This window comes from Hoplias malabaricus, chromosome 2 (assembly GCF_029633855.1).
Source record: "Hoplias malabaricus isolate fHopMal1 chromosome 2, fHopMal1.hap1, whole genome shotgun sequence".
Lineage (NCBI taxonomy): Eukaryota > Metazoa > Chordata > Actinopteri > Characiformes > Erythrinidae > Hoplias > Hoplias malabaricus.
In genome coordinates this window covers 68,313,752-68,337,881 of record NC_089801.1, presented here as the reverse complement: position 1 = coordinate 68,337,881, position 24,130 = coordinate 68,313,752, and the positions used below count along the sequence as shown (strand labels likewise).

Here is a 24,130-nt window from a genome sequence, read left to right as displayed (position 1 = left end):
GACCCAATATTAAAAATTATATTGTTCTTGCCTCAATTTACAGATATGAAGTTTTGTTCTGCAGCATCAACAACAAAATTACACTGAATGTATTAATGTGCTAATAAATCATAATGTATTCTTTTAAATTAATTATTAATTTTTCATGTGATGTATAGTTGGCTCCGGTTTCCTCCCACCGTCCAAAAACACACGTTGGTAGGTGGATTGGCGACTCAAAAGTGTCGGTAGGTGTGAATGTGTGTGTGTGTGTCTATGTTGCCCTGTGAAGGACTGGCGCCCCCTCCAGGGTGTATTCCCGCCTTGCGCCCAATGATTCCAGGTAGGCTCTGGACCCCCCGCGACCCTGACTTGGATAAGCGGTTACAGATAATGAATGAATGAATGTATATAGTTGTAGATATAATGCCATTATCTTTCTGTGAAAAATCCCCATTTATTGCTATAAAATGTCAATGACCTGTCACTACAGTTCCTGACTGGCCGATTAAAGCTAAAAGGTGGTAAAGAGGCCTGAATTTATTTTGTCCTAAATCCACTGCCTTGACACCACTCAGGGTGCAGTGTTTGTTGAAACCCCATTTGATGTTGCTTTTATGAATCAAGTGCTGTAAATCTCTCTCTGAGCGATGTGTAGGCTATTAAAAGGGCGATTAAAGCTTAAATAGATTAAAGCTTCTCTGGTAAGTGAGGCACAGTCAGTGTGGAGCTTACAGAGGCTCGGCACTGTCTTAAACTAATACCAAAAGGTTTATTAAAGGAACACTTCACATAAAACTCAAATGCGCAAAAAATGACTGACAATTGGTCTTTCACAATGAGTTCATATTTTGTGATTTTTAAAATACACAATTTAATAAAGAATAAAAAAATATATATTTTAACTTTCAAAGTAAAGTAACGGAGCACGATTTTACACTAAATCTTTTAGAAATCGTTTTGCTAGTTGATTCGTCATGAAGGTTTGGCTCCATATAAACAGCAGTATTTTGAATATTAAAACACTAAATATGTTATTTGCAAAATTTCCTAATGTTTCACATCTTTGTCTTCACATTTTACATGACAGTAGAGCTGTGGTGAAACACGTTTCTCTAGTTTAATCATTCAGCCCTCAGCTGTGCTAACCTCATGCTCCCCACATATTTCTGTGGTTTCAAATCTCCCTATGGCTCTGTGTGTATCTCGGTTGAATGGGGATTCTTTCAGGTGACATCACAGCCTTCAAAACCCAGCCCCATCAGGAAGGAAACCCTGTCCACAAACAAAGGCAGGAAGTGCCACAGCCAACAAGCACTATTTCCCTTCCACTAAATATGGCACAGCCTTGTCTGATGCACTGCTGTCTTTGTTCGGATCTGCACAAACGGGTCCCCCTACATTTTTAGGAATGGGAATGGAATGGAAAGACCAAGGCTTGCTCTTACAGACTGGTTAAATGAGCTCTTATGTTTTTGGCTCTGTTTACACTTGGCATTAGATTGTGATCAGGATGATTGGATCATCATCCAGTCAAGACACTGCACGTTTACACACGACTTTTTCACATGCAGCTTCTGCATCCTGATACTAATCAGATCTCATTTTCCCATGCAATACTCAAAATGAAAGGTTTTTTCCATGGCCAACTGTCCGCCATCTTGTCAGTAACAGTGAGGTGGGGAAAACCACTGGAAGATGAGTGTAAGCACACATTGCTTTTGTAAATATAGTCTTTATTCAGTAAAGTATGAAATTTGATTATGAAATGAGTGCACATGAACGTCACTGGCCATTTTTGGCATCTCTAGTAGACTGTAAATTTGACTGTTACAGGATAACAATGTGAAAACAACTATCAATTTTCCCTTGAATAAGGGAAACTGCACAGTCACCTCATTCTACCACCTCAAATACATCTTAAGACGTTTTGTTTATTTAGCTTAGGTTAGGGATGCATAGTAAATGTTATACAGCAAACACGTGGATGCAGTTCTCATTATTTTTTTTGGAATGTCAAGCATAAACGGGCTCTGTGACTGATAGAGGATTGAAGGACTGCTTGGCAATGTTTCAGAATCTTTCAACATGACCATGCTGTCATGATCTGTAACGTTTCCTACTGTATGAAGTGGAGAAAAGTATATAACATTTTATGTTCATCTGCACAAAAAAGTTTTATTCTTACAGTACAGCACTGGTACTAAAGTCGAAATTTTAGTGTCATTACAGCCTATGTAACATTCACTGAACCCTTTCTCTTATGAAATTTCAGGTCATTTTCTCTCTGTATTTGCTTTTACCCTCCGTGTCCACATTTCTAAGGAAAATTCCTCTTCAACATGAGCAGTGTTTCATAATGCACCCCCATAGTGTCTTAAACAAGCATACCGCCTTGTGTTCTCTCTGTACCTTAGTGATTTTGTGCTGAAATAGACCCATGCTGGCTGATAGAACACTGCGAACTGATATTCAATGTTTTTCCTGCTGCAGCTCGGCCTTCAGGACAAGCTTACATGTAATATTCAGTGTAATAGAAACGAAATGAGTCCAGATGCCTGTTGGAATATGTGACCTATATATTTTTTTTCCCTTCTCCTTTTCTTTGCAGACAAGCCTGTCTCCCCCAAGTCTGGGACACTGAAGAGCCCGCCCAAAGGGTTTGAGACCAGTGCTGTTAGCAAGACCTACTATAACTTGGTAAGAGAAACGCAGCTTTTGGTGTGCTTTTATGGTGGAATGAGCAGGAAACAAATTGGGTCACAATAGGAAATGAGAGGAAAATTACACATCATGTTGAGGCCTTCTGAGGTGGGTGTGTATAACAAAGACAGGAATGGATGATGGTACCATGCAGATTAACCCATAAGAGCCCAGACTCAGTTCTGCATAAGTCCAGATTATGAGAAATATAAAACAGACCATGCGTGGCACGGTGGTGCAGAAGGTAGGTGTCGCAGTCGCACAGCTCCAGGGACCTGTGGGTTCGAATCCCGCTCTGGGTGACTGTCTGTGAGGAGTGTGGTGTGTTCTCCCTGTGTCTGCGTGGGTTTCCTCCGGGTGACTGTCTGTGAGGAGTGTGGTGTGTTCTCCCTGTGTCTGCGTGGGTTTCCTCCGGGTGACTGTCTGTGAGGAGTGTGGTGTGTTCTCCCTGTGTCTGTGTGGGTTTCCTCCGGGTGACTGTCTGTGAGGAGTGTGGTGTGTTCTCCCTGTGTCTGCGTGGGTTTCCTCCGGGTGACTGTCTGTGAGGAGTGTGGTGTGTTCTCCCTGTGTCTGTGTGGGTTTCCTCCGGGTGACTGTCTGTGAGGAGTGTGGTGTGTTCTCCCTGTGTCTGTGTGGGTTTCCTCCGGGTGACTGTCTGTGAGGAGCGTGGTGTGTTCTCCCTGTGTCTGCGTGGGTTTCCTCCGGGTGACTGTCGGTGAGAATTGTGGTGTGTTCTCCCTGTGTCTGTGTGGGTTTCCTCCGGGTGCTCTGGTTTCCTCCCACAGTCCAAAAACACACATTGGTAGGTGGATTGGTGACTCAAAAGTGTCCGTAGGTGTGAGTGTGTGTGTTTTCCCTGTGAAGGACTGGCGCCCCCTCCAGGGTGTATTCCCGCCTTGCGCCCAATGATTCCAGGTAGGCTCTGGACACACCGCGACCCTGAACTGGATAAGGGTTACAGATAATGAATGAATGAAAACAGACCAAAGAAACAATATGGAACACTTTATTTATTTACATTTCTGCCGTATTCTGTAAGTATTTTTGTGTTTAAAAAATATCAGTGTAACGTAACATCACAAATCCATTTTGAAACTTATATTTCAACATTTTGTTGTTGAAATGGGGTCAGAATGGGTCATACATAACGGTACAGTTTACTAAAGCATTAGAAAAGTTAAAAAGTTAAAACAAATATATGCTAACATAACAAGCGTTTCTGTAGTCTCTATGTATTCGTCCAGCACACCGTCGTACTGTAAATGAGGTCACATCCACAAATTCACAAACTGCCATGTGATTACGTCCAGGATGTTCAGTAAATATCACTTAGGGACATCACAATATAAATTGAAGGATAAAGCTGTGTAGGGAACTTTCCAGACCTTATTAAGGGTTTGTATTGTAACACATATGTCACCATGGGCTCTTATGGGTTAAAAGTGAAGGCCTTTGTATTGTACTCTAATAGATTCTCTTATACTAGTGCATTCATGTCTTAATAGAGACTTTCAGCATTTGCCATTTTCACTTTGCCGCTTTTTCCGCGGTTTGATGTATCTGTAGTCCCCCGAACAATACAGTATAGCACAGACTGTCAGTATAAATTGTATAAATGAAATAATATACAATGAGCACTGACGTTGTTTGGGCTTGCATCTGACATGTTAAACTGTTGCAAACAATAATAAAAACGACATGCTCCTATCTTTGAAGCATTTTGACAAGCTAGGTGTGCTCAGACAGGGCAAACATATCTCACACTATAACCTTCATATAAACCCACAATGCTACTAAACACACAAAGGATATTATTATAGAACGAGTAGAAAATAATTCATAAAACGTGTATTTGTGAGTTTATGTTCCCCCTTGTAGCTACATTCACTTTAATCTTTGTGAAATCAACCCTACATCTTTAAATGTCTTGACGAGGGAAAACAATGTAGGTCATTGCTCTCTTCAACTGCTGGAAGCACAGCAAAGTGAAAACAAGCGTGAAGTGCATTAGTGGGTAAATCTAAGTCTGTATAGACATTGTGCTGCTGCAGATGTAATGGAAATCTTCAGAAAGTAAACCTAGAACAGTGCCTTACACAAAAATGCTCACTGTTTTTTTTTTTTAGTGCACTGCAAATTTTAAATATTTGTAGCAATTAATTTTACGCTTAAAAACGTAATTTTTTTAAAAATGGTTCTTGTTTTGCTTTGATTTTAGAACATAACGTAAGGTCAAAATTTAAATTGAAATATTACTCGGACTGTAGCCTTTGTTTTGCTGTGTATTTTGGAAAGTCTGTATTTTGGATCGATTTCTTGGATATGGGACTCTGAGGTCATTTTGGGTTTAGAGCTCTGGAGCGTTTTCTGCATTGGGTTACACAGTTTGTGTTTATGCTAGTGTGTGTGTGTGTGTTTGGGGTCTGTGTATATCTGAGTTCATGGCCCACTGCTCTAGTGAACTCTATTTACTCCAGGCTTAGGTGGGAGGTTGTCAGGGTTTATTTGTGGCTGACACAGAGGTTACATTTGTTAAATGTTGTATTATACTGGATGAATGTGGACTTTGTATGTTTCTGGTTTCTTGAGATTTTAGGTGAGTGTGATGGTTTTTATCAGGTGTGATGAGTTTTTAATTACTTAGTCTGTGTCAAAGTATAGTGTAATGTAGGTCATTTTTTCCGTCTCGCTGGCTGTTAGGACAGCTGTGCCTGGGGCCGTTTGGATGTCTGGCGTGTGTGTGTGTGTGTGTGTGTGTGTGTGTGTGTGTGTGTGTGTGTGTGTGTGTGTGTGTGTGTGTGTGTGTGTGTGTGTGTGTGTGTGTGTGTGTGTGTGTGTGTGTGTGTGTGTGTGTGTGTGTGTGTGTGTGTGTGTGTGTGTGTGTGTGTGTGTGTGTGTGTGTGTGAGATGAATCAGGTTTTGAATATAGGGACTCTCCACCCCCAACAGCTATGACCTCACTCTGCTCCTCTGAGTTTGTTGAGTTTAGATGGTTTAGTTTGGCACACAGTTTATAATTACTATTGGTACCACTTTTCAGAATTAAGAGAAGCTACAAACAGGGAATAAAAAAAATAATAATAAAAATACACAAAATAGCATACATTTATAACAATATTGGGACCCTTGCGAAATGGCAGATTCTTATTGGGTGCTATTGCGTGGGTTTCCTCCGGGTGACTGTCTGTGAGGAGTGTGGTGTGTTCTCCCTGTGTCTGCGTGGGTTTCCTCCGGGTGACTGTCTGTAAGGAGTGTGGTGTGTTCTCCCTGTGTTTGCGTGGGTTTCCTCCGGGTGCTCCGGTTTCCTCCCACAGTCCAAAAACACACATTGGTAGGTGGATTGGTGACTTAAGTGTCCATAGGTGTGTGTGTGTGTGTTGGCTTGTGAAAGACTGGCACCCCCTCCAGGGTGTGTTCCCACCTTGCACCCAATGATTCCAGGTAGGCTCTGGACCCACCGCGACCCTGAACTGGATAAGGGTTACAGACAATGGATGAGTTAATGAATTGTGTTTATTTAATTAATCAGTAGGGAATATACAGTTGCAGTATTGTGCTGTTCATTTACGTTAATGATGTGTGGCTCCAATTCATTGCTGTTTTAGTGCTTTATAAATTTCTATATTAAATAAAATAAGCTTTACTCCAGTTCTCTCCTCAATTTTTAGTCATCGCTAGTTCCACCCCCCAATACTCACAATGACACCAGTCTGGGAGGTTTAAGGGAAGCACACGCTTCCTCTGAGACCTACAAAGCCAGACACTGACTGTGTTAGAACTGCTGCTAATACAACACCATTGGACAGCTCAACTTCCTGGAGCAGAACACCAAATGCCCATATCTGGTATATCCATGAACAAATGTCTGTTTTCGCTAGCAGTGTTCTGTTTGAAATTTTCAAAAATACAGTTGTATTAACTGTTTTACAACAGAACGGCTCCAAAGCAGTGATCTCATTCCAGTCATGAACAGTACATGTTTAATTTGACACCGGTCCTGAGTTTGAGAGTCTGGCAGTGTTTTTGTACTTGGTAGTTCTGCCTGGATAAGCTAGATCCCAATTTAGTGGCCTTTCATGAGGAACACCAGGAGCTTCTCCGTACTGCAGGCTTGGGCATTATTTTTGAATGAAGTGAATAACACAGCTGTCTGCTCTTGCTGCATTATTCATCTTAAAATCTCTGACTCTCGCGTTTCTGCTACTATTTTTTTTGCAGACTTTGAAAGTGAGGTGTTTTTGGTCTGAAAGTCTGAGAGCAGCTTGTCTCTCCCCAGGCTGCTTTACTCTTAATATGTTTTCGCACAAAGTTAGAGAAGGTGGAATTCAGACTTTGTTGGGCATGATTGACCTGAATCTGTCATCTCTTTCTTTCGCTTTTGCTCTTGGCTTAGGAAAAGTGGATAGTTTCATTCTCTGTATGGTAATTGCTTTAGAGGTAATGGCCTCTGTGGACACTGTGTAATTGAACCATCAGTCAAAGACACAAAGCCTAGCCAAGCTTAATTTTGGACGACTGTTTGTCTTGTAGTTGCTATATTTACATTTCCTATAGTATAGTTAATGCATGTGCTTTTTTCAAGTCATTTTCTCAAGTTTCACTGTGTCCGTGTGGATTTTGTCCATCCTTCACTGCAATAACCATTCTCCTGGGAAGACATTACACTAGATGCTGATTGCTGTAAAGATTTGATTCCATTTAACCTTGAAAGCATTAGTGAAGTCTGGTATTAATGTGAGAGGAATTGGTTCTGGACCACAAGCAAAAAAAAAAAGGTCAGTGCTTTATACTCTAGCTGACGTTTGACAATGACCCGAGGCTCATATGCTGCTGCTTCAGCACGTCCCCATTCTATTAGCAATGCTTTTCGGGGAAGTTTATATAAGCTTTGTGTGCGTAAATACACAGCAGTGTCAGCAGGGTGTGCACACGTTCGCAGTTTTACGAGGGATCTTTGAAAACCTGAAAGCTTGTTTCCCAAAGAAAGTAGTTGTAATGGTGGTCTCTAATATCTGCACAGAGTTTTATGATATATGTGTTAAAGCAGTTAGGTCTGCTTTTCAGTTAATAACACATACATTACACTTGTCTGAATGTACAGTACCAGTCACATGTTTGGACACACCCACTCAGGGAGGGAATGGAATGTATGGAATTATGTAGCAAACAAAAAAGTGTTAAACAAACTGGAATATGTTTTATACTTTAGATTCTTCTAAGTAGCTCCCTGTTGCTTTGATGACTGCTTTGCTCACTCTGAGTTCTCTCAGTCAGCTTCATGAGGTCACTGCCTGGAATGGTTTTCAGTGAACAGCTGTGGCCTCGTTAAGAGTTAATTTGTAGAACCGCCCGCCTACTTAATGTGTTTGAGACCATAACTTAGGTCGTGCAGAGGTAGGGGCTGGTACACAGTTCTACAGGGTGGGCCATTTATATGATACACCTTAATAAAATGGGAATGGTTGGTGATATTAACTTCCTGTTTGTGGCACATTAGTATATAGGGGGGGAGGGGGTTTAAAGATGGGTGGTGACCATGGTGGCCATTTTGAAGTCGGCCATTTTGGATCCAACTTTTGTTTTTACAATGGGAAGAAGGTCATGTGACACATCAAACTTACTGGGAATTTCACAAGAAAAACAATGATGTGTTTTAACGTAGCTTTATTCTTTCATGAGTTATTTACAAGTCTCTGACCACTTATAAAATGTGTTTAAACTGCTGCCCATTGTGTTGGATTGTCAATGCAACCCTCTTCTCCCACTCTTCACACACTGATAGCAACACCACAGGAGAAATGCTAGCACAGGCTTCCAATATCCGTAAATAACTCATGAAAGAATAAAGTTACGTTAAAACCAAGCACACCGTTGTTTTTCTTGTGAAATTCCCAATAAGTTTGATGTGTCACATGACCCTCTTCCCATTGAAAAAACCAGTTGGATCCAAAATGGCCGACTTCAAAATGGCCACCATGGTCACCACCCATCTTGAAAAGTTTCCCCCCGCCCATATACTAATGTGCCACAAACAGGAAGTTAATATCACCAACCATTCCCATTTTATTAAGGTGTATCCATATAAATGGCCCACCCTGTATACAGTGAACAGCCCTGTTCCACCAACAACTAATGAGAAGGTGTGTCCAATGTTTTGACTGGTGCTGTAGTTCTGAATAATATCAAATTGAAAATGTTGATGTATCCATTTGTTTTATGAATATACTTATTTATGTATGTTTTCAACAGGTGCTCCAGAATATACTGCAGACAGAGACAGAGTACTCTAAAGAATTACAGACTCTTCTCTCGACATACCTCAGGCTACTGCAGCCCACAGACCGGTACGTAGCTGATAACACGTTACTGAAGATGTAGCTACATTTAATCAGTTACAATTCATTTATGGAATGGAACATTGTTTTTACATCTCTAAATACCGCTCTCACTCTCAGACTGTCCCTTGGTGATATTGCTCATGTTCTGGGCAATCTAGAGGAGATCTGCTCTTTCCAGCAATCACTGGTCCAGTCTTTAGAGGAATGCACCAAGTAAGCATTTCTCCTCCCTCTCTCACGCTCTTAACTGTTTATAGGAGTGTACAGTGAAATCAGAATCATGTTGGAATCAACAGCTTATTGCCTTACAATCATACTGGCACTGGACAAATATGTTTAATGATTTGAAGGGTTCCAATATTGGGGCGTCTGTAGTAGTTAGTCTTAGGTACAAGAACAGGAACGTGTGATTTTTCTATGAACCTATGGCCCCCTCTAGTGGTGCTTATTGGTAAACCCAGGTCTCAACTGTACATTAAAATGTTGATCCTTATTTTCTTGGGTATTTCAGAGGCATACAGTGAACTACTGTGTTTTTGATGCTCAAAAATTAGATCATGCAGCAATTTCAGGACAAGAATAGATGTCATTATATCGACCAGAAATATGACCGTTTTACTTGGATGTATTGGAAATTATATTTATTTTCTGTGTGTTTAAGCATTTGATGTGCGTGTGATTAGATTTCCAGAGACCCAGCAGAGGATTGGAGGGTTCTTCCTTTCTCTTTTTGCTCAGATGAAGAGTCTTTATGTAGCCTACTGCTCCAACCATCCCCATGCAGTTCATGTACTCACACAACACAGGTATAAGCTATATATATTATATATTTTTTCAGCACAAGGAAAAAGCATGTCTTTTCTATGTAACTTCTTATTAAATATGAGTCAGAAAACTTAATGAGTGTGTAAGCCTGCTGTAAGAAGCTTGGGTTTGAAGAGCAAGCCATCATTGTGTTCTCATACTGATTTGTCCAGTGAGGAGCTGGGCGAGTTTATGGAGAGTAAAGGGGCCAGTGTTCCTGGTATTCTTATGCTCACCACCAGCCTTAGTAAACCCTTCATGCGACTAGACAAATACCCTACGCTGTTCAAGGAGTTGGAGAGGCATATGGAGGTACTGCTGTGTTTAAAACTAAATATTATTAAATAAAGAATTTATTTCTGTACTGTCATAACTCCTATTACTTTATAAATCAGTGGTCTCTCTAAAAAATAAAAAAGTGGATGACTAGGAGTCCTGAGGATCATTTCTAGAGCCACTACATAAGTGGAATCTCTATTTAGAAATTAATTTATGCCATAAGAATGTTTATTTTGTCTGTGTGTTTATGTTATTGTGAGTATTATTGACTTTAACCTTCCCTGTCGTCTCCTCAGGATTTCCATCCAGACCGTTCAGATGTTCAGAAAAGCATCACTACGTTTAAAAACCTTACTGTAAGTCTGTTTGATTTGCATCCTTTTGTTATAAAATATTAGTCATCCCAACAGCAGAATGCAGCTTGTTGTCATTTTGGTACCACTTTAAAATAGACTCCACTTATAAATGTTTAAAGGTGGTTTAAGCTCTGTTTATTAAATGGTTATTAAATAGTTTGCAAAAGTCAATAATAATAATTTGTAACCCATATATAGAAAGAGCAAAAATGCCCCTATGTTTGCTAAATAGTCAAGGTGTCAGATAACTCACTATAATGTTGAAGTAAAGAATACACTGTGGTCTGTGAATGTGAGTGTATTAATTTAAGTTGCACCACATTATTGATGTCTAAAAAGACAAATCTTTTTTTTAAACGGAAACTGACTGGCGGCACAGTGGTGCAGCAGGTTAGTGTCGCAGTCACACAGCTCCAGGGACCTGGAGGTTGTGGGTTCAGTTCCCTCACTGTCTGTGAGGAGTGTGGTGTGTTCTCCCTGTGTCTGCGTGGGTTTCCTCCGGGTGACTGTCTGTGAGGAGTGTGGTGTGTTCTCCCTGTGTCTGTGTGGTTTTCCTCTGGGTGACTGTCTGTGAGGAGTGTGGTGTGTTCTCCCTGTGTCTGCGTGGGTTTCCTCTGGGTGACTGTCTGTGAGGAGTGTGGTGTGTTCTCCCTGTGTCTGCGTGGTTTTCCTCCGGGTGACTGTCTGTGAGGATACACATTGGTAGGTGGATTGGCGACTCAAAAAGTGTCCGAAGGTGTGAGTGAGTGTGTGTGTCTTGCCCTGTGAAGGACTGGCGCCCCCCCTAGGGTGTATTCCTACCTTGTGCCCAGTGATTCCAGGTAGGCTCTGGACCCACTGCGACCCTGAACTGGATAAGCGCTTACAGATAATGAATGAATGACTGGCTTTATGTCGTCTGATACAAAGTAAGGTTGGATATGGGTCGACTACCTGACAAACAAAAATGTACTGCTGCCATATCTATATATGTGTTATAATGGATTATTAGTGACTTTTGATGTATATACAACATAATTAATACAAACCTTTATGACTGTAGTCTTAAGCAGTACCGTCATTTCCGTATTGTCCTCCTCATATTAGGACTGACTCATTTTGTCATATAATTTAAAACCCCTCATTCTTGTTTGCTCCGCACCGTCCAGTAACACACTCAGCTATGTCAGAGACCCTCCCTGATGGAAGGAATAGTTTGCCATTTTGTTCATTTAAAAATGTTGATTAGCCAGTGCTTAAAACATGACAAAAATCCTGATCATAGAACCTAAACATTCACTTTCATGCTGATCCACCACCCACCCCTTAAGTGTGTTTTGTGCAGTGAGTGTATTAAGCCCTTTTGGACTGTGTTTGGTTTGTGTGCCTGCAAAACCCTCCCCTTGGCACAAGTGCATAAAATCCCTCGCTCCGCTCTCTGTATTGTCCTCACTCTGTCTGTCACAGTTCAGCTCAGCTCCCCCTTCCTCTCTGAACACCTCTTATCATTCTCTTACAGAGAATAGACTGTCGGAAAGAGAAAGGCAGCGGCTGAGGGAGAGAAAGTGGACAGGGTGCACTATTTCATTAGGACTGTCCACATACGTCCCACCATTGTCCTGGTTTTTGTGTTCGTGTGCCACGTTCTCTCTCTCTTTGTGCCGCCGCCTTATTGTCGGAGGATGAATTGTTGGAATAGGGGAGTTCAGAGGCTTTTGTCTTGTCCGTGCGGCTTCACAATGACTGTCGGGCAAAAGCCTCTGCCAAACTGGAGCAAAGAGGATTGTGGGATGTGGAATACAAATCAGAGAGAGAGAAAAAATACGGTGGAAGGTTGACTGAGGAACTGCATCCTATAGAGGACGTACACTACCATTTTTAAAAGTTTGAGCTGTGTTTTTATATACAGTCAGTATATAACGGTCAGCTTAACAGGTCTCAGATCTGTAGTAGAAAGTTAAAACAAAGACCCTGTGAATATTTTAGATATGCAAAGTATGATGAAGGAGGAGTGTGTTGTGTTCTCCCTGTGTCCTAGTGGGTTTCCTCCGGGTGACTGTCTGTGAGGAGTGTGGTGTGTTCTCTCTGTGTCCTAGTGAGTTTCCTCCAGGTGACTGTCTGTGAGGAGTGTGGTGTGTTCTCTCTGTGTCCTCATGGGTTTCCTCCGGGTGACTGTCTGTGAAGAGTGTGGTGTGTTCTCCCTGTGTCTGCGTGGGTTTCCCCCGGGTGACTGTCTGTGAGGAGTGTGGTGTGTTCTCTCTGTGTCTGCGTGGCTTTCCTCTGGGTGACTGTCTGTGAGGAGTGTGGTGTGTTCTCTCTGTGTCTGCGTGGGTTTCCTCTGGGTGACTGTCTGTGAAGAGTGTGGTGTGTTCTCCCTGTGTCAGCGTGGGTTTCCTCCGGGTGCTCCGGTTTCCTCCCACAGTCCAAAAACACATGTTGGTAGGTGGACTGGCAACTCAAAAAGTGTCCATAGGTGTGAGTGTGCGTTGCCCTGAGGGTACTGGAGCCCCATCCAGGGTGTGTTCCTGACTTGCGCCCATTAATTCCGAGCTTGAACTTGATTCCGAGATTGATACCCTGAACTGTATAAGCGGTTACAGACAATGAATGAATGAAAGTATGATGGATGAAATGATACTATATCGATATCTTGAATAAAAAGCATATTATATCCTTTTGTTACTTCTACAATACTTTCATCCAAATATAGTGTATACATGCAGTGTTATTTCTATTTACATAGTACAGTGTTATACACAATTCAGACACTACCTCTCCCCTGTTTCTTTTGTCAAAGTGACCATACTTGAAAGCATTAAAATATATTTGTCCTCTTTCCTGATGCTGAAAACTAGTTGGCTGTGCTTAATTGCAGGTTTGACAGAAACTCGAATGAATCAAGGATGGTTACTGTCTTATTTGCTGTACCGTACACATTCTTATTGTTCATGAAATAACAACTATATCCACATGACAAGAGATTCCAGACTTTGAAAGGTGTATTGTGTGTTGTGTTTGTGTGTGTTTATGGCCTCAGACTCACTGTCAGGAGGTAAGGAAGAGAAAGGAGCTGGAGCTACAGATTCTGACAGAGCCAGTGCGTGGCTGGGAAGGGGAGGGCATTAAGACCCTGGGCTCTGTCATCTACATGTCTCAGGTCCTCATGCAGAACTACGGCAGTGAGGTGAGTTCTGAAGCAGCCGTGCATGAGCTTAAAGTTACAATTCCTAATACCAGGTATCAGCTAGAGAGGTATATAGTCCTGGAGCTCCATCTAGTATCTGTTTGTAATCCACAACTAAGCATTAAATGACAATATAAATCCTCACTAATGCTCTAGTGGTTAACTTCTCAGAGCAGTGTTCCAACGCCTACTTTAAAGTGTTCCCAGAAAAGTAAAGGCTGTTACCGGTTGTTTGCAGTACTCTGCAGCCTAGTAAATATTTAATATCTTGATTTATACATTCATAAACTTGAATATGCTTAATATACACTGTTTGATCATGTTACCTTTCATCAATTTTATTAGCTGCCGTTACTCCATTTTAAATGGCTTGGGGCCAAAATGTTGAAGCATTGAATGTGCGCTGGATAAATGTTAAACACTTCCCAGATGTTAAAGATTGTGGTCTGTTTTTTTCGGATGTTATTTGAAAGTAATGTTACATAAGACATTGATACGACTTAATGTTTGTTTTTCTTCTCCCTCAGGAGAAGAATGAGCGTTACCTGCTGCTCTTTCCTCATGTGCTACTTGTGCTTTCTGCCAGCCCCCGAATGAGCTGCTTCATCTACCAGGTGCTTTACTGTGGGTGGGTATGTGGGTGGTATAATGGATGTGCTCATTAAAGGTGGGATACCTTAAAAGACACCGTGGTTATGCCATAGTTGATCTGAGCTTGGGTGGTCTGTGCAGGAGTTGAAGCTACTTAGAAGCTAGTCCTATTAAGATGATCATCAGGATGATATCAACATCATCAGTCACATGCTGTCACTGTTTTACACCAATTCTACAGGGATAGAGCAATGTCTGTTTTAATAGCAACATGTAAATGAAGCATGGACAGTTCCTCCAAATGGTCAGATCTCAGCTGAGCTTAATTTATACTTAAAGGCTTCATACGTACCTAGAATTGTAATTGACTGATTGACTAATTGACTGAATGATTAGAAACAAACAAACAAAATAACAACAACGGCAGATGCAAAAAACTGCACAAAATATTGCAGCCTGAAACCATTCTCATTAAGGTCCAGGTAATTAGCCAGTATCTATAAGGATGGAATCATTTTTATGGAAATGAATGCAATGGGAATGCATTTTCATGGGAATGTGGGCTTTTATTTATGTAGCTACAGTCCTTTTATATATTTCTTCACTTTTATTGGCCTTTAGGGGAAACTTCCTTTATCAGGAATGACTGTCAACAAGACTGAAGACACACGAAATGCTTTTGAAATATCTGGTGGGTAATAAGCAGTACCCGTTCTGTTAGATTCCAAATATTGTCAGCATTTTAAGGTTTTGTATGAGATGATTATTCAGTTTTGTTACAGCAGTTATTTGTGTGTATTAGACTGTGTTTTGTGTGTATTTCTTTGCAGTGAATGCGGCTGAGAGGATTCAGGTGATTTGTAATAACCAGCAGGATCTACAGGAATGGGTGGAACATCTTCACCATCTGACCAAACGCACGTCATTAAAACCACAATCTGTGCCATGCCATACGGTCAGTCTATGCTCAGGCATACAGAGATAATGTGTAACGAGTTTTCTAAATCCAGACTCAAGTAAACGTATTGGATAATTGGATTAAAATCATCATGCAATTAAAAATACTTACCCAAAAGTCTAAGAAGTTGAAAAATGCATTTTGTAAATGTTAGCTGCTGATTTTGTGTGTGTGTGTGTGTGTGTGTGTGTGTGTGTGTGTGTGTGTGTGTGTGTGTTGTGTGTGTGTGTTGGCAAATGTACAAATTTAGTAACCACTCTCAGCACTTTAACTGGTTCTTTAACTGGTTTCTTATCCCCTTCAAATTATCCTTTTTAATCAACATTATCTATCTATCTATCTATCTATCTATCTATCTATCTAATTTTATTTTTGTATGGATGAAATGTTTTTATATGGGCAGCTCACTGGTGTTGTGTTTTATTCCTCTGCCAGCTCCCTTCTCACCCAGTCACACCATCCAGGAACTCAGAGAGTCGAGGAGGAAGTGGAGCACCAGCCTATCACTCACTTCCTCATCACTCTTCACACATCACTCCACACAGCACTATGATGTGGGGTCCTCTAGAGCCCCCCAAAACTCAGAAACCCTGGAGCCTCAGCTGTCTCAGACCAGCACCACCTCTCAAGCCCTCAGCTGCTCTGTCCTATAAAGAGGTCTGCACATCGAATGGTTGTTTCATTGAACTTTGTAAAGAATTTACTTACTGATCTATTAGCATATATTGCCTGTCAAAATCTAAGGGACACATGGCTTTGCAAAATGTTTATGGTACAGTTAGATTATAAGCATGTTAAATGAAACAAAGATATATAACATGTCTTGAAAACAAAACTATAGTAATAATTGTTATCTGTTCACTCAGGATCTCAGCAAAAGCCCCAAGAGCATGAAGAAGCTTCTACACAAACGCAAACCTGAGAGGAAGCCCTCAGAAGAGGAATTTGCTGTCAGGAAAAGTATGTAGATTAAAGGCATTTTATCCTTAGGGTTTTAGTTTATGAAGAAAGCTTAGTTCTAAATCTATCATTCTTATGTGAGTAACAGTAAATTAGAGCTGATTGGAACATTTGCGGGCAGCACGGTGGTGCAGCAGGTAGTGTCGCAGTCACACAGCTCCAGGGGCCTGCAGGTTGTGAGTTTGATTCCCGCTCCGGGTGACTGTCTGTGAGGAGTGTGGTGTGTTCTCCCTGTGTCTGTGTGGGTTTCCTCCAGGTGCTCCGGTTTCCTCCCACAGTCCAAAACCACACGTTGGTAGGTGGATTGGCGACTCAAAAGTGTCCATAGGTGTGAGTGTGTGTGTGTGTCTGTGAAGGAGTGGCGCCCCCTCCAGGGTGTATTCCCACCTTGTGCCCAATGATTCCAGGTAGGCTCTGGACCCACCGAGACCCTGAACTGGATAAGTGCTTACAGATACTGAATGAATGGAACATTTGCACTGTTCTTAGACACCCATTGACTTTTATTTATTGATAACTAGAGGTCCTCACAATATTAAAAGAAGTCTTAAGATTCTCCATGGTACAATTTGATTCAGAAATAAAAAATAAATACTGTAAACATAAATGTATCTGAAGGAACTTGTTGCTTAGTAGTATATAAAATAATAATTGCAATTAATCAATGCATAGCACTAAATAGTACCCACTATGAAGCATTTTGTTAGATATCTGTCGGTGTGAGATAGAATCCAGTTTCATGTGGTGGTTAGCATCCAAACTCTTTTATTTATTTATTTTTTATGCTTTTTATTGTTAATATAATGAATATTATTTATTATTATTGTTGTTATCAAAAAATGCATCAGTGTATTATTACTTTCCTGAAACATAAGCCAACTGTTAGCTTTAGGCTTCATATGTGAAGTAATATGATGATATTTAGATATGGATATTTTCCCATCAGGCACTGCGGCTCTGGAGGAGGATGCACAGATCCTTAAAGTGATTGAGGCCTATTGCACGAGCGCCAAGACTCGACAAACACTCAACTCAAGTAAGAACATGTCTTCTCATCTCCAGAAGGAGCTGTAAATATCTGTAAGATTTCATTACAGAACTGTGTCAAAATATAAGAGCGTGATATAAGTCCTGGAGATGACAAGGCTAGTGTCACACTGGGGCTCCCTTAAAAAATTGGCAGGAGTCTTAACCATGCCTTTGATGCAAGACGTTGTAGAGTACCAAAGCTCTCACAATCAGATAAACAGTACTTAAAGCTATTTAATGAGATTATATGCTTTCTTCTTCTTTTATGGATTACCAATGCAAGCCCCTTTGTGTTTTGACTAAAGTGCCGATGCTGGTGTCTGCAGCACTAATGGGATTCATCCTGTCTCTACTAATCTTAAACTAATTTGTAAATAATATTCTCTTTAGACTCTTTAGACACTAGTACTTTATTAAGAGCCCTGCTGGGTACTGCTGTTCATAAACACTCTGTTAACATCTTTTTGCTTGTCTTCAGATCTGTTTTAACAACTTACTATTTCTTCTCTCTCTCCTCTCTTTCTATTTTTGCTTTTTTTCCTCCCACTCCTTATTTTTATACTTAATTTGTTGCAAATCCCTGCAATGTCCCTTTTTCATTATTTAATTTAAACTCAAATTCGAAACCTCTTTGGACCAAATATATATATTTTTAATCCTGATTGATTTTATCTGCACTCCAAAACCCAACCATCTTCCCTTTTTCCATTTAATTGGTTTAATCCCTAAATTATTAGCATGGCAAGGCACTGATCTGATGCATAATCATGTGCTGGCTGACGTTGACCAGTCGTGTGTGGAGGCTGTGGGTTGCCGTACCAGCATGTTGCGACTGGAAGGCTCATCCGACCAATCAGAAGACTCGGACTATGACAGTATATGGACTGCACATAGTTACAGAATGGGTTCCCTCTCTCGTAAGAGCTGCTGCTCATAACATATGTGTATTCAAATTTAGGACACAGTTCCCTATTTTCTCCATTTATTTCCCAGTGTGAGTAGCAGCTTTATTTGAGGGTGGGTGATATTTCAAATATGATGTCATGATGCCAAATATTTTCACAATTCACAGTGTATATCTTGACTTTCTGTTGGTCTTTGGTTTGCAAACAAGTTATAAATAAATTAGGGTGGAACACTAATAATAAAAGTATAAAACAGTGTAATTGGTTAAAATCCATTCAGCTACTCCTCACTATTTGCAATTTTTTGAATTCTGATTTATAAAATACTCAATATTAGACTGGTTTATCCTGATGTGATATTCACAATTATGATAACATATCGTCATATTGCCCATCCACAGCCTAATTACCCTGTACCTTTTGTTAATTGGTTTTCCATTTTTAATCCTGTACATAGAAAAACAGACAACGACCCATTTCCCTATTTTGAATGATATAAATATCAACAAACCATTAAACTAAATTCAACAAAATACGAAAAATGAATATGAATAAATATAAATTAAAACATCGTTTTTTTTTTAATTCCTGCTTGTGGCTAATTATGGTTTGGGCTGCAGATTATAGCCAGAAACGGAAACTTTTAACGCTAATAGCACTGTATATTTTGAAATGGATGAATTTATCTGCTGGTAGATTAAAGATGAACATTTGTAACCATTTCACGATTTAATTAAAAATATGGTCAAGGACGAGGGACATATGCTGAGATTTCTACGCACATTGGGGACATGGCTGTCCGGGGAGGGTGTTCTAAGACTAATATCAGTAAGTTTGAGAAACAGCAGCAGAACTGTGACGTTTACGTGACACGTAGCTATGACTGTTGTCTTCTTGTTTGGTATGAAGAAACAAAATATCAATTTATAGTGCGCTACAATCAAAATATACCTGATTCTAATACTCCCTGTGTTTGTGTTTTGATGCATTGGAAGAAAAGAAAAAAACAAATAAACCTATCTCTGGTACTGTTGATAACAAAATAGGGAAATGGGTCCTTCTCCATTTTTTTTATTGCAGGATTAAAAGTCAAAAACCAATTAACGAAAGGTACACGGACTTGGAAGCTTCCCTTATTTTTGTGTTTTGTTTACTGTAGGCTTAATGTTAGAGCCTCTTTTTGGTTTCATACCTCTAGTGACTAACAGCCTGCTGCCTCCTCCTTTATTTCTCAGTTCATTTCGTATTTATGTAATTGTTTCTGTGATAGTGAATAGTTTGTGATGTGTCATTAGCTGTGAGCTGTTCAAGCAGAGCATGTAAATGTGCATATACTGTGCATCAAGAAAGGCTGGTAATCAGATGTTTTTCATTGTAAACATTGAATTAAGTGCTTTCTAGTTGCACTGAACAATTCCTGGGTCACTGAGCTTTCACTCAAAAACTCATTAGTCAATGGGGACCACCCCTGAAATACACACCCTCGCTTGAGTTTTGTGGTAGAACTGTAAACACTCAGGTGAGGGACATGGCAGCGCAACGACAAAGCCAACACTTGAGTTCAGAAGTCGGATTGGTGAGAACAAAGCAAGGGCCTGAGCTTATCCCAGAGGGTCAGAAAGAAAATGGACATCTACTTGTCTGTGCCAAAAAAGAAGTGGAGAGTGGAGAGTTTTAACAGTGAAAGTTGGCAAATGCCAACATCTGTCATGGTTTAAGGGTGCGTCAGCGCCCACGTCACACTTCAATTTTAAGTGTGTGAAGATACCATTGATGTGGAGGTGTGTATTGAGATATAAGAGAGACAAATGTGGCTGTGGAGGAGAATTATTTTCACTGGAAGTCCATGGTTATTACAGGAAGACAATGCAAGGCGTCATTCCACCTGAACTAGAACAGTATGTCTTCACAGAAAGCATGTGCTTGAGTCTCCTGCCTGCTGTCCAGATCTGCCTACTGCTGGAAATGCTTGGCACACCATTAGGTTGAGAATCAGACAGCAATGACCACAGACAGTTTGGCAGTTGAAGCTTTGTATCAAGCAGGAATGGGCAAAAATTCAATTTGCAAAACTGTAACAATTAGAATTTTGTTCTGAAATTATTAAAAAAGGTGAGGTGGTGTAACAAAAAGATAAACATCCATTTATCGTAAGTTTTTTGGAGTGTGTTGCAGACAACTTCTACTTTTTTTAAAAAATCATTAATTAGTGTTTTTATTGAATTTTTTTTGAAAAATTGAGGTTATACATTTGAAGTTTTTTGTTCCTCCAGTAAATGTATCATTTTCGAGTTCAGAGATTGAGATCGTCACTAACTGAGGGTGAACACAAGCAGCATGTTTTTAGAAATTTCTTCCACTTTCTCCTGCATTGTCACCTGAAACACCAGTGAATAAAGTCTGATATTCTGTAACTAGATCGCTTACAGTCTTCTCTTCCATTTCACGTCCCTTTTGTGCGTCTGAAACAGGGTCAAGAAAGGAGTCAGGGCCTCACATGCTTTTCCCAGAAGAAGAGAAGATTATTGTGGAGGAAACGAAGAGCAATGGGCAAACAGTGATTGAAGAAAGGTAGGCGTGAATTATGAAGTGGGTAAATGATAGGGACAGGGTTAAATATCATAATAATGTTCCAGTGCCGTTTTAAGTAAATGTTTTGCTCATTGTATTAACTGTTTTTTTTACTTTTCTTTTGTTGTAAGGAGTTTGGTGGATACCGTTTACGCGCTGAGGGATGAAGTTCAAGAGCTCAAGCAGGTGCCACTTGTGTTACTTGGGATATTGTATTCAGCTGCTATGATATCAAGATAGATGTGGAGAAATGGCTATATAATAATAATAATAATAATAATAATAATAAAATTGGGGGTGAATTTATTGTGAAACCCTTGTCAATGTATGGTTCATATCAGCATATTATTTGTCACATTTTTTTTAATTCTGTGAAAAATTCTAAATTACATAACTTTTCCGAATGATGCTGCTTTAGTTTAAACCTAGAGCTACAAAGCTAAAGTTGCTAACAAACACTGGAAGTGAATAGTCTCTCAAATACACTTAAATGGGAGAATGTATTGGTGAATACTGTTAGGGCTACTGTACATTTTTTCAGCGTACAGGAGGTCCTCGGGTTACGTCAGTCCTGAGTTACGATGTTTCGTGGTTACGACACATCTCCCATTTACTGTATAAAGCCTTGTTTCGACTTAAGTGGTTTTGCGTCATAAACGTCGTAACGCGAACTTCGTGTTTGGTGTGCGCGGCGGAAGAATACACGGTTACGCGGCTCGGGACCGAAGAGGATAGGTGTTAGGATAGGATAAGTGCGTACAGTATGTTATTTACGTACAATATGTACGTATGTTTCGACTTACACCGAAAATCGGTTTACGACGCGACGTAGGAACGGATCAACGTCGTAAGTCGAGGACCCCACTGTATTAGGGATGCGTCTGTGGGAAGTGGAATATCAAATAAATTAGATTTTTCACCTTAATTTCATCCCCAAAATATTGCCTTAAAATTAATTTTAATACCTTGTTAAATATTTAATTATAATTAAATTAGTTGTGTAATTTATCCAGATATTCGTTTAATTTAACTAATTTTCTGAATCTGTTTCCAGGACAATAAGAGGATGAAGAGGACACTGGAGGAGGAGCAGAAAGCCAGAAAGGAGCTGGAGAAGATGGTCAGGAGAGTATTAAAGAGCATGAACGACACTTCCTGGGATGAGACCAATTTATAAAGTTGGTTGGTGGTGATTAGACCGTATATGCATGTGGCCTGTTTGGCACCGAAGAGGAAAGAGAACACTGTACAATGGAAACGGTAGTTTGTGAAGCAGCGTGTTTGGGCCGAAGAACGAGGCTTAACTTTTGACCAAATATCCCTTTGTTTTGAGCTGAGCCTGAAGTTGGAGGATGACGGAAATGTAAATTGACTCGACTGGACCAGAGCTTTTCACTTCCAATCACTGGATTAAGGCTTGCTATAAACTGTCTTTAAACTCTACCAGTGCCAAATTAGCTGGTCTTTGCCAAATAGAACTGTAAGTATAAATCAAGGAACAGATATTGGAAAAAAAAAGTGGCCAAAAACAGCTTTAGGTTATGCCTTAAAATTTCTTTTGGACAAGTTTTAACATAAAATATACTAATATATAATTATTGGTAAGTATGAACATTTTCTTCCCAAGAATTCTCTGGTGTTGTTAGAATCGCTATTGTGGCTTCCACCACTACTTCATTCTGCAAGTTCGTACCCTCTTTGTACTTTTTCTCCATACAGCTGATGTCACATGGTTCCCAGTTCGACGGTAATGAGTTTCACTGGGAGTCTCAGGGATTACAAAAGGAAAAATGGTAGCCACGTCACTGCCTGGGTCCTTCAATGTAGAACTTCTAGGAATCTATAGCCAGCACTGTGAAAGAGTAAATACACTTCTCTCCAGCAATGAATCACAGCAATACAGTCCTGGAGCCATTCAGAGGAATACATTAGTGTTGTTTTTGGTTATTTTTAATTACCTCATTCTTTCTTCCTGTTATAATTGGATCAGGTTAATACCATTGCGACACCAGGCAGGCGTTGACTCTTGATTTTAGTTTGTTCTTATTCTACTAATGAACCCGTACTGATGTTCATTTCTAGCAAATATTGCAAAAGATCTGCAGGAATGTGCTTTTATTTTGGAAACGTTCCAGAATTTCTTGGCGTTTTTTTCCGCAACTCCGAGAGAATTTTTGTATTAGAAGAACCCTACATATGCAACAGATATTTGAATATGCATCACTGCAGTACTACTTAACTGACCACTCAAGAATCTTAATGCTGTTTATGTCTAATTTATGTATTTAAATGAAACGAAAAGCTGTCTAATGCAAAACGTTGACTTACAGGTTCTATTCCATTGTCTGTGTGGGTACCATTTCTAGCAGAATCTTCTCTCCTTTTTCTCTCTGTCCTTTTTCTTCTTTCATTTATTAATTCCTACTTTACCATTCTAATCTGTATGTTGATGTATATGGATTAAACAAAATAAAACCTTGCTTATTCATTATTTATCATTTATGTCGGTGTGACTATCACTACTGACGGAGCTGCGTTTCTACTTTGTGAATAAGAAGAACTGCCCTTGAGATTTTAACAATGAAACAGCCAGTCGTTTTATTTATTTTTTTATTTTTTATTCTTTTTTTTCCCCCCTCCCCGTTCAGCAAAACACAACCCACGCGGGAAGGCAAATCGATGTTGGATGGTTTCATGGTCAGTTAATGTCCTTTCACTGTAGCACGGTGATCTTGGACCATGTGTTTACTGACGTTTTGATTTCCTTTTAGCAAACGTTCTATTCCAGTCTTTTTGGGCCAGTACTCAACACAAGAATGAAGATGAACACTACAGTCCACCAATTCATATACATTTCCTTTTCTTTTCTGATGGTCATAAATTGTACACGCAATGTTCAGATAAAGCTACTGAAGGCTTAGCATTTTCATCCATCTCCAAATGGTGTATAATCAATAGCATAGTGGATAACACCATCCCACAACTTTTGCAGCTGCACATTTTGATTCCTTGTTTAGACAGGAGCCGCACTGTTTAATAGGTAGATGTTTTCAGGAGTGGAGTCTGAGTCGTGCGGTCAGAGTAAGCAACCTGTCTGGTTTTCAGAGATCTGATTTGAAGTCTGGCTTTGGGATGTGCGAAAAACATTGCATGGTGTGTCTGGGAAACGGGGAAAGTAAGGTTGCTATGTATAAGTACACCCTCAGGTTTTGAATGTACTGTGTGTTTTTAGTGTAGCAGAGTGATCAGGACTCATAGGAAGGGGTTGTTAGTGCTGATGTGTAATCAGCAGTGCTTCCTTGAGCAGCTTTTCTGAATGGAGGCTTAGGCATCCTCAGGTGTGTCTGTTCCAAACCACATTTGTTTCTTTCTGTTCAAGCCGTTGCATGAACCTTTTTCTCGCTCTGCCCAGGAATATTGGCTTGGCGTGAGCCCTCAACCGCTTCCAGTTAATTCCTCCATTGTTGCTGTCCTGCCCACGGTTCTCTGCCCAT

At 40.2% G+C, this 24,130-nt stretch overlaps 1 protein-coding gene across 2 annotated transcripts in view; it reads left to right on the top strand.

The window, feature by feature from the left end:
- Window positions 1-23,111, top strand: part of arhgef7b (Rho guanine nucleotide exchange factor (GEF) 7b) — a 35,236-nt gene extending 12,125 nt beyond the window's left edge. The window contains exons 6-22 of one of the 2 annotated variants that reach the window (XM_066661171.1): window positions 2,591-2,679; window positions 8,932-9,026; window positions 9,138-9,233; window positions 9,704-9,826; window positions 9,998-10,136; window positions 10,400-10,459; window positions 13,476-13,622; window positions 14,150-14,236; window positions 14,835-14,904; window positions 15,044-15,168; window positions 15,607-15,828; window positions 16,038-16,131; window positions 17,078-17,167; window positions 17,898-18,077; window positions 20,537-20,636; window positions 20,768-20,822; window positions 21,691-23,111. In XM_066661171.1, the coding sequence (XP_066517268.1) occupies window positions 2,591-2,679; window positions 8,932-9,026; window positions 9,138-9,233; window positions 9,704-9,826; window positions 9,998-10,136; window positions 10,400-10,459; window positions 13,476-13,622; window positions 14,150-14,236; window positions 14,835-14,904; window positions 15,044-15,168; window positions 15,607-15,828; window positions 16,038-16,131; window positions 17,078-17,167; window positions 17,898-18,077; window positions 20,537-20,636; window positions 20,768-20,822; window positions 21,691-21,813 (1,895 nt within the window). In that variant the 3' untranslated portion in view covers window positions 21,814-23,111. The remainder of the gene's footprint in view (window positions 1-2,590; window positions 2,680-8,931; window positions 9,027-9,137; window positions 9,234-9,703; window positions 9,827-9,997; window positions 10,137-10,399; window positions 10,460-13,475; window positions 13,623-14,149; window positions 14,237-14,834; window positions 14,905-15,043; window positions 15,169-15,606; window positions 15,829-16,037; window positions 16,132-17,077; window positions 17,168-17,897; window positions 18,078-20,536; window positions 20,637-20,767; window positions 20,823-21,690) is intronic. The other variant, XM_066661170.1, reaches the window with a different exon arrangement.
- Window positions 23,112-24,130: the final 1,019 nt, after the last annotated feature.